The sequence below is a fragment of the Ictalurus punctatus genome, chromosome 22 (assembly GCF_001660625.3).
Source record: "Ictalurus punctatus breed USDA103 chromosome 22, Coco_2.0, whole genome shotgun sequence".
NCBI classification, from domain to species: domain Eukaryota; kingdom Metazoa; phylum Chordata; class Actinopteri; order Siluriformes; family Ictaluridae; genus Ictalurus; species Ictalurus punctatus.
The window spans coordinates 1,465,001-1,475,000 of record NC_030437.2 but is presented as its reverse complement, the minus strand read 5'-3'; the positions used below and the strand labels follow the sequence as shown (position 1 = coordinate 1,475,000).

General features: G+C 41.8%; 3 protein-coding genes across 5 annotated transcripts in view; 1 reads left to right on the top strand and 2 right to left on the bottom strand.

Moving 5' to 3' along the window:
- mvk (mevalonate kinase) overlaps positions 1-6,054 on the bottom strand; it is an 8,489-nt gene extending 2,435 nt beyond the window's left edge. Inside the window, exons 1-11 of one of the 3 annotated variants that reach the window (XM_017451373.3) lie at positions 5,913-6,054; positions 4,329-4,401; positions 3,927-4,009; positions 3,159-3,306; positions 2,879-3,026; positions 2,530-2,685; positions 2,296-2,399; positions 1,575-1,620; positions 1,317-1,407; positions 784-903; positions 237-390 (exon numbers count right to left, since the gene is read on the bottom strand). In XM_017451373.3, coding sequence (XP_017306862.1) covers positions 237-390; positions 784-903; positions 1,317-1,407; positions 1,575-1,620; positions 2,296-2,399; positions 2,530-2,685; positions 2,879-3,026; positions 3,159-3,306; positions 3,927-4,007 — 1,048 coding nt within the window. In that variant the 5' untranslated portion in view covers positions 4,008-4,009; positions 4,329-4,401; positions 5,913-6,054. Of the gene's footprint in view, positions 1-236; positions 391-783; positions 904-1,316; positions 1,408-1,574; positions 1,621-2,295; positions 2,400-2,529; positions 2,686-2,878; positions 3,027-3,158; positions 3,307-3,926; positions 4,291-4,328; positions 4,402-5,912 lie in introns of those variants that run through there. The other 2 variants (XR_008393218.1, XM_017451372.3) reach the window with 2 other exon arrangements.
- On the top strand, positions 5,894-8,273 carry mmab (metabolism of cobalamin associated B). The gene is made up of 9 exons (XM_017451387.3): positions 5,894-6,027; positions 6,616-6,680; positions 6,807-6,900; positions 6,987-7,044; positions 7,302-7,374; positions 7,507-7,604; positions 7,773-7,837; positions 7,968-8,027; positions 8,147-8,273. The coding sequence occupies exons 1-9, from the start codon at positions 5,927-5,929 to the stop codon at positions 8,229-8,231; spliced, it is 699 nt and encodes a 232-aa protein (XP_017306876.1). The 5' UTR covers positions 5,894-5,926; the 3' UTR covers positions 8,232-8,273.
- An 872-nt stretch (positions 8,274-9,145) lies between these two features.
- The window catches only part of LOC108255434 (BOLA class I histocompatibility antigen, alpha chain BL3-6), a 7,466-nt gene continuing 6,611 nt past the window's right edge, over positions 9,146-10,000 (bottom strand). The window contains exon 8 of the mRNA XM_053674388.1: positions 9,146-9,925. The gene's annotated coding sequence lies outside the window, so the exon portion shown is untranslated. The remainder of the gene's footprint in view (positions 9,926-10,000) is intronic.

Sequence of the window (10,000 nt, the reverse complement as noted above, 5' to 3'; positions counted from 1 at the left end):
TGTGTGTGTGTGTGTGTGTGTGTATTACTAATAGTGGCTGACAGTTTTATCCAACCAGAGGTTAAACTGGTAGCTATAGACCTCCATTACCTGTTAGCTACATTAGCATTATGTATTAGCGCTAGTACAAAACTAAAGAACTTCAGAAACAGTCCAAATGCACTGATTTATAGTACAGGTCATGCTCTTGATGTCAGACGTTTGGTGTGTGTGTTTCTGGTGGTGAAGTTTCTGACCTGGTGTGAGGAGTGTGATGGCGCAGCCTCCTCCCCCTGCTCCGGTCAGTTTACTGTGAAGGCCGTGGGCGAGTGTGACGTGGCACAGTGTGTTCAGAGACGTGTGACCGACGCCCAAAACGTTCAGGTGGTGCTGGTTGATGTCTATTAAATCCTGAGGAGGAAAACAGAGTGAGTGTGTGTGTGAGAGAGAGAGAGAGAGAGAGAAGGAAAAGAAATTAAACATTTTGGTAAACTAGTATCGTAAACTCTGAACATCACCACTCACACGTGTTTAATTTAATCTATCATTTTAATATCATTAAATGAGAAATTTCAGCGATATTTTTATATATTTCATGGAGTGTTTTGACATTTTGGGTAGATGTCCTCAAGATCAGGTTTTGTTCTTGTATATAAGAGGAAAATGAGCAACATGAAACAGTTCAATATGAAATAATTGATTTGTATAACTTTAAACCCACGGTAAGTAAGTACACTGGTACTTGTGAGAAGAGTCCTAGCTGCTGTGTTGTCCTAACTCTTAGCGAGCGGTACTCGTGTGTACCTCCAGCATGCTGTAGTGTTCGGCTGAAGCTCCCTCTGTAGCCATCTCAGCAAGTGTGCGCTCACAGATTTGGGACACGGCGTCCACTGACTCCAGCACGGGCGTCATCACAGACGGGTACTGCACCATACACAGTGATATTGAGCATTGTTTTCTCTTAACATCTACAACTTGTCAGGCATTTGACATTAACGTCTTACTACTTGGAACGCTCTTAGAAAAAAGGGTTCTTTTATATAATTAGTGATTCTTAGCCTCATAAAGGGTGCTACTTGGAACCCTCTCTGATATGAAATCACTGTTGTATGGTTCTATACAGAACCTTTAAGGTTCCTCTAGAGAAAACAACCAAAAACCCATGAGAGATTGTCTAATAATATACACTCACACCTGTATACGAACACAGTAAGACTGCTGCCTCTACTTGGAGCCCTTTCTCACAGGGAAACACTCTGTAGTAAGGTTCCACACAGACCTTTAAAGGTTCCTCCAGAGGAACAACTGAAGAACCTGTAAGCAGTGAAATGACTCGCCTGGTTAATTCTGTCCTTCACTCGGGAAACGAGGAGTTTGGTGCTGCGCGGTACTTTAGTGTTGGTGAGGAGGATCCTCAGTGTGGGCACCCTGCAGGGACACACACACACTAAATTGTGTATATTCTCACAGTGATAAAGCAGAACAGGTTTACTCCACCATTTAAAAAACTTAAAAACAGAGGACATAACCTTGAGAGTGTGTGAGTGTGTGTGTGTGTGTGTGTGTGTGTGTTTGGAGGTGAAGATTGTGTTTACCTGCTCAGTGGAGAAATTTTCCCAGCGTGGTACCGCAGAAAGCCCCCTGCCGTCACACACACACACACAGACACACACACACACACAGTGTGAAGCTTCAACAAATCAACCTTTCCACTTTTTATAGCAGAAAAAAAAAAAAATCAGTCTGTCTTCAGGTACACACTTCTGAACATGAGACGTGGTGATTAATATCTGAAGATGTTTTCAGCACTGAACCTACAATCTTCCACACTCTAGAGTTTTAGTTTATTCTCCTCAGCTGTAAAGTCAGTTCTGTAACTGTATCAGCACGGGAACACAACACACCTTTACTGCAGACCTTAGAAGCAGAATTTACCCAGAAAGCTTTGCAGAAGGATCATATTTCTTTATAAAAACAGGAAAAGAGACCGTCTCAGCGTGACTTCACAGGAAGTGCTTTCAGTCCACGTTCTGTAGATCTGTGATATAGTTACGACTCTTTTCCTCTGAAAAACGATTCTGTCTTCCCATTTTCAATTTACATCAAAGAAATTACTAACGAACATGTTCCTGTTGTCACTGATGAACGGTTTTTATTCGTCACAGAAAGAAGTGTTTTAAAACCCTGATAATCTACACAGCACGAGTAGTAACAGGAATGCATCTGTCAGCATTAAAAACACACAAGAGTTCCTTTGAGTTAAATCATTTTTAAAAAGCAAGAATTATTATCAGTAATAAGAGCGCTCAGTCTCACCCCACGTTCCCACAGCGTTGTCGACTCCTGATGGGTTGCCATGTATGATCTTTTCACCCTGAAAGGCCCAGTTATTGATCAGCTCCAGCTCCTGTTCACTCCACCTGAAACACACCACACACTCCAGGGGTTCGGTTTTACAGTAGACTAACGCAATACAGCAGCAAGGTGGTGTGAGTGTGTGTGTATGTTTGTGACAGAGAGAGAGAGAGAGAGAGAGAGAGAGAGAGAGACCTGGCTGTCTGCTGGCTCTGAGTAAGAGGAGAACTGATGGTTCCTCTGGCAGTGAGCAGAGCAGCAGAGACACACACACTGTACGCAGCGCTGGAGCCCAAACCTGCTCCTGTAGGCAGCTCAGACCACACACACACCTTCAGACTGGGCAAGACTCTGAGGTTAAACACACACACACACACACACAACAATTTTAATAAAATAACATTTACAAAACACAAACAGGACCATTGTTGAGTAGCAGAAGCTTCTTCTACACAAGCTGGGACTTCTCTGGTAGCATGGCATCATATTATGTCACTCATAATCTAATAGGTTGTTACGGTGCGCAACACGGACTAGCTCTTACTCAGAGTCGGCGAACACACACAGGTAGGTGTAGAGGAACGCCAGCACCGCCATGCTCCTGGTGTCTGTGGATCCATCAGCGATGGCTGTAAACTCCCTCAGCCTCCTCACCAGCTCAGTGTCCAGATCTGTAGAGCTCCTACACTCACCTACACCCCATCAGGAGAAACACACACACACACACACACACACACACACACACACACACACACCAGAGCTGTGTCCATGTACAGATACGAAGGTGTACACACTGTATGTGAGTATGAACTGATCAGCTCTACCTTCACGGTGAGACAGCAGCGGTTTCAGCACACGGACGTTCCAGCACATGAAGGTGTCGATGTTGGGAAGACTGATGGACACTTCAGCTGCAGACGTGACCTCCAGCCGCAGATACGTGCGCAGGTTCAAGCTCACGGCCAACGCAAGCTGCTCAAGAATGTTAACAGGAAATCTGCTATTAACAAACCTATAACCTGAGCTCGTGCGACAAATCCTGAGTCATCAGACACACACACACACACACACACACACACAAAAAAGCTGGTATTCAGTCATTAAGACCAACAAGCTCTGAGGAGACTCGTTTAATCTCGTCCACAGGTGGCACCACTGCAGTGCTGGTCTGTGTGGACGTGTGGGACAGTTACAGTTGGTATTTATGCTAAATTAAGCCTGGTGGATCAGTAAATACCTCACAGAGACACACATTACTGTATTACACACTCAGTCCGAGTGTTTCAGGACTTTCCACAGGGCTGGAGATAAAATTCTGCTCTTGTACAAAGTGATATTCTTTCAGATTGCAGGGAGATTTGGACCCATCTGAGCATGATATGCAGGTTCAAAAGGTGAAAATATCCAAATTTATGTTAATAAAAACAAATGCAGGTAATAAATGTCCACCTGTAAGAGTGAGATATTTAATTTCAAATGATTTAAAGAGCGCCCTCTACAGGCGGAACAGCACATCTGCAACATTATTTAAGTTAGAGCAGCCAGTTCAGATCAGAAACAGGGAATACGGTGTGTATAATTGGAGACTTTACCTTCCCGTGCACGACAGCATGCTCTCCGTGCAGGATGGATTTCCCCGGAGCGGAAATGAAACACTCCTGAACCGGCGCCATGTCTGCAAAACATCCAGCACTAAAAACCCACCCACATTCCGGAAATCCCTAATCAATACTGAACTCCCATTACGGGTGGTAACACAATATTAGCCACTATACGTAGAAGCACAGTTTACAGACCACCGCCCACGTCCCGAATTACACACTTAAACATATAAAACCACACGGGATTAAAATATCACGAATAAAATAGTAAATAAATTAGAGAATTTTCTGCCTGAGAGTCTCTCCGACTTCCTCAAACACTGAATAAGAAGTAAAACCCGACGCTCGGTGACCAATCAGAAGAAGGAACCACACGCACGGACGGACACTGACCAATCAGAGCGCACGTCGCCACATCGTGTCATCAGTCGTCTGACAGCTCGCCCCGCCCACTCAGCTACGGATACTGAGAAAGGTCAACACAGGACGGTTACAGAGAAAAGAGGGTGTGCATTGCTTATAATTAATAATGAATTACTGTTCATGAATAAACTGCTTCGTTTAATTATTTCTGATGTTTAAATAAAATGTATTATTGTTGTTGTTATAAAGTGCTGTATATTAAACATTATTTACACACAATGTAGACATATCTTATAAAATATAACTAAATAATTATATGTAATAATTTGTATATAAAGTTATATCTTTTGGTAAATAAATTTGTTGGTAAAAGTTTTAGTGCGGGTCAGAAAGTTTCCAGAGAAAGAGACTGATTTAGACAGAAGTCCTTTATCCGTTAACAAAGTGTTTCTTTAGTAATATTTACCTCTGTGTGCATTTTATTTCACCTTTCAGTCATTTATACCGTTTACACTTTTGGGGTTTACACACAACTTTCTGAAAACTGTTTTTTTTTTAACAGTATATTTACATATTGTTTATACAATGTAAGTTCAGAAAATGTGCAAACATCAAAGCGTTATGCAAATGATTGTAATCTAAGTATATTAAAAGATCTACTAAAATGTAAAGACCTACAAATTACAGACAAAATCCGTTGTATTTATTTCAGCGGACAACGTTGAGTCGAAAACGGTTTTTTCTTATGCAGTTACACAGAGAGTTTACTCACGATTCACTGTACATTACAAGCGTTTCCACACGGTTTGGAACACGCCCAAAATGGCGGCCTGGATGATACACACTATTTAGGCGTTCTAGTTAGAATATAGGTTTGCGGATTGGAACGAGCAAGTAGACTCACCTACGAGGAACAGATCTGTGCACACTCGCGATTTACAAAGTATTGTTTAGTACAGTAGTGCACGAGCTAGTGCGTTCGAGTCTGAACTTTTCATTGGAGTAGTTAACACTATCGTGATAAACACCTTCACATGTTTCGTTATTAATTTTACTCCTATTTCACTAGAAAATGGCACCGATACAGTTACACAAATATGACCACAAGGTGGAGCCAGAGTGTTTCGTGCGTGTAATAAATTCTACAATCAATTCTATCGCCGTAACTAAAGCTTACTTTACGTGACATTGTGTAAACAAGAGTAGTCTGAAGAAACATTTTAGTCTGATAATGAAACCGTGAGGACGAAAGTCTGGACACAGCCGCTATTCCACACGTTGGATATTTGCGATTTGGAACAGGCCCAAAATGGCGGCCAGGATAGTAGGCAGTATCTAGGCGGTCTAGTTGAAGCGCAGGCCCACAGAGTAGAGCAGACCCAGCAGAATAGCAGCTACGCCCACATACCTACGGGTAGCAGGAAGGCCAAACTTGATCAGTGTAAACATTCCCTATTTCCCGATTTGCGTACTTTCGTTTTGTATAGCGGTACACAAGCTAGTGGATTCTAGTTAGATTATATAAATTGTAGCTCGGTTAACAGTATCGTGAGAAACGTTTTTCCTCAGATTTCGTTATTAAGTTTAGTAAATGTGCTGGATTTAACCACCCACCGTATAATTGTGTAATGGCGTCATTAGCTTTGCGTCGCGCTGCACATCGTCACTGTGTGCTTCAGTTAATAACATGTTTAAGGTCACAGCAGCTTCTGTGTGGAAACCTCCGAAGGTAATAAACTAAATTCAATTAATAACATTGTGCTGTTAATCACCTGGGTTAGCAATCCCAATGAGAATCCGGGTCACGGATTTGAACAATTATCTATATCCGGGTCACGTCAGGTTTTAGCCGTTGGTTACCATGGTAACAAGTTATAATAATATCAAGAATGACACTATGAAAGAAGCTAACCTGATACATCCAATGATGTTCTGTCTGTCTTTGAACACAGGAAGCAAAGCCATGTTGAAACAAGTCAGATTAAAACGACATAATATTTAGAGCACCAAAAACAGTGGTATTAAATAAACTAACAGACATTTTGGATATTAAAGAAAGGTGGTTGTTTGGTAAAACTAGCGATAATTCATAACTTGTAGCATGTTCTGTTAGTAGGTAGATGTTAGAAGGTGCCTCAGTAGATAGAAGTTGGAAGAAAAAGGTTTTTATGAAGCAGTTTTTGACTGCAGTGTCTTTATATCAGTTCTGGGATTTAAACTCATAACCTTCTGGTCACAAACAGAGAACCTTAACTGCTGAACTCCGGCTGTTTTATTAACCGTGTCTAACCTCTGAATTCTCTTTCACCTTTCTGAGTTTTGGCACAAAGTCCGAGCGAGATCAGACGATTCCCAAAATTTACACCAAAACAGGAGATAAAGGTTTCACAATTCTTCCATCTCCTTTTCCCTCTCTTCACTTTATACGCAGACATGAAGACGTTCAACCTCAGCGTTTACACCGTAAACGTAAACTGTGACGGTTTTATGTCCTTTTTGCTCCTTAAGGATTTTCCAGCACTTTCACAGGAGAGAGGCGACCGAAAGAGGACGGTGTTTTTGAAGCTCTGGGTACGACGGACGAGCTCTCGTCTGCCATCGGGTGAACTGCACACACACGTTTATCTGTTTCCTCGTGATCACAGCAGTGTACCAAAGTCTTCATCATACACACTCTTCCCTCCTTAGGCTGGCTAGAGAGTTCTGCCTCGAGAAAGGACACGCCTTCACCCATCAGTTAGACAAGGTGTGTGTGTGTGTGGTGTGTGTGTTGGTGATCGAGCATTAGGTTAATCAGCATGTTATATTTTCCATATCCCATAGGGGTAGAGATGATATTTTAATCAGTTCCTCACAACAATATTGTGTGTGTGTGTGTGTGTGTGTGTGTGTGTGTGTGTGTGTGTGTGTTAAATATCACAGTCATATAAGGCCGTGTGTTTGGATGTGTATGACCACCCTAAAGAGTGCCACTGACAGCAGCTTTGTCGCTTTCTTTTCCAGATCCAGTGTGTGCTGCAGGACGTGGGCTCGAACATGGCCACTCCTCGCTCATCAGCCCGAGAGAGCCACATAAGTGTGTATCCAACTTGCAGTGTGTGTGTGTGTGTGTGTGTGTGTGTGTGAAAGAGAGGAAGAGAAATAAACAGTTTGAGTAGTAAGAGTATGTACAGTGTGTTATTTTCAGTGTTTTTTCCTGCTACACCAGAGAAGACGCAGTTCAGCAGTGAGCCTGTGGCAGAGTTGGAGAGTTGGATTGATGCCTACACGGACGAGCTTCCTCCTCTTACACACTTCATTCTGCCTGTAAGCACATTCGCACAACCCTAACTGTGTGTGGTGATATGTGGAATCTTTGGTACTGGTACCAAAGGTTCTTGTGCTTCTGTTTGTTGGAAAATGCTTCTTTAAGACTCGACTGTATTCCACTCTGGTTTCTTCTCTTGTCCTCTCACTGTGGTTTATGTTCTGCAGTCTGGGGGGAAAAGCAGCGCCGCCCTGCATGTGGCTAGAGCTGTGTGTCGCCGGGCCGAGCGCTGGTCAGTGACATGCACACACACGCACACACACACACACACACACACACTCTGTAGATCTGCATTATTGTTTAGCATGTATCATTATAATGTCATTGTTGGTTCACAAGTGTTACTTCCTGTGTCTCTGCAGCGTGGCTCCTATAGTGCGTTCAGGTGAGGCCGATCCCGATGTCAGCAAATATCTCAACAGGTGAAACTCAGGAGTTTGTTCCAAATCTTCCCTTAAACTCTGATTTAAAACAAACAGAAATGCTGAACCTTTACGTTTCACTCCTTTACCTGCTCTGAAGTCCTGCCTTTATTCCACAGGTTGAGTGATTACCTGTTCACACTGGCCAGATACACAGCTATGAAAGAAGGAAACATGGAGAGGATCTACAGGAGACCTGAATGAACTTCCACAAAATCAGAAATAAACTTTCTTTTAACAAAATCATTCGGTTCCTCCAGATGTTTCTCTAAATCACATTTATCTCGACTTTGTGCTGAAAACTTCTCTCTCCCTCCTGACACTAACACTAGGTGGCGCTTTAACACTGGGTTTGAATCACTGGGTTTATGCAGTAGTGAGATCACGTGATCAGAAGGTTGTTTAGTGATTAATCACAGCGTGTCTCGGGCTGACTGTTAATCACGTGACTTTCTGTCCCTGAACCGCTCTGACACTGAAATGAAAGTTCAAAACAAAACCCCACATGGAGATAAAAATGATGGTGTAGAATATTGAAAGGAAAGCCACTGGTTTGTGGACAGAAAGAAGGGGACTGAGGCGAGTTTTCTGTTCCAGATGATGGTTTTTACTACAGAGTGTAGATGCAGATGTTCATCAGCTATATCAGGTCACATCCTGAACACACACTGAACTTCTAGATCAAGAGCAGAGTTTAGTGAACAAGGACATGTGCAGGAATTCCATCAGAATCTTTCCTAAACCTTTTAATATGAAGGACAGTGTGACTGGACTGGGTTTGTGGAGTTATTCACTAATACATATACACTAGATTCTCTTTTTCTCTTCTTTATTACGGTTAAGACGTCAATTCTAACCCGAATTCATAAGAGTTTATTACAGTTCATCTTTGGAGTGATGCAGTGTGGGAAATATTACCATCGTAAACTAAAGCTTTTATCTGAAAACTGTCACATTATAATAATAGTAATAATAATAATAATAATAATGTGCTTTATTATAAAAATACTGAATAAAACAATATTTGAGATTTTTTACATGACACTAAATGTAGAACTGATCCTGAGGCCACGCCCTTTAAATGAACACGGTTGTAAAATAAGCCTCTGCACACAGAGTGAAGAAAATAGACTTTATTGTTGGTTCAGATTGTTACAGACAGAACAGAGGGATTGTGGGAGAGATTCGGTTCCTGTTCAGCCCGTGAGGAAAATGTCACTGGATTAAAAGGTAAAAGATGTCGATCAAACCTCTCGTGTACTGACGTTATGATCTGTGTTCAATTCTACACTAAATCATCTTAGAACTGTAGAGAGTAAAGCAGCTCATACACACTCCTGAAACACACACACTATAATATAACGATGTTCAACTGCAGCTGTGTGAAAACTCACTACAATAATCACACTGATACTGTTTACATCAAAACGCTTTAAACACAATTACATCTAAAGCCTGAGTGAATCACAATGTGTGTGTGTGTGTGTGTGTATCAGGAAGTGTGTACGAGGTTGTACTGAATGTAAAATTAGTCGAGTGTAAAGCTGCGTTCATCATCCAGACGTGTTACACAACAGTTTAAATCTGAGATTCACATCAAACCCCATCACACAGAAAACTACCAGAATTTACAGAGTAATAATAATAATAATAATAATAATAATAATAATAATAATCCTCTAACCCCAATCCCTAATAATCCCATTTTACAGCAATAACAGATTCACAATAAAAAGATCCTCCATCCAAATACAGGAAAAATTATACACCAAGATACACACTGGAATAATGTGTGTGTGTGTGTGTGTGTGTGTGTGTGTGTGCGTGCGTGTGTGAGATTGTGTGTGTGTGCACATGTTAGCGGTGTGTGTGGTCCTCATCTCCTCCTCTCCTCTCTCCTAGAGAAACAGAAAGAAACAGGATCAGCTCTGAGTTGATGATGTTGGATTTTCACTCCACACACAGATCTTTAT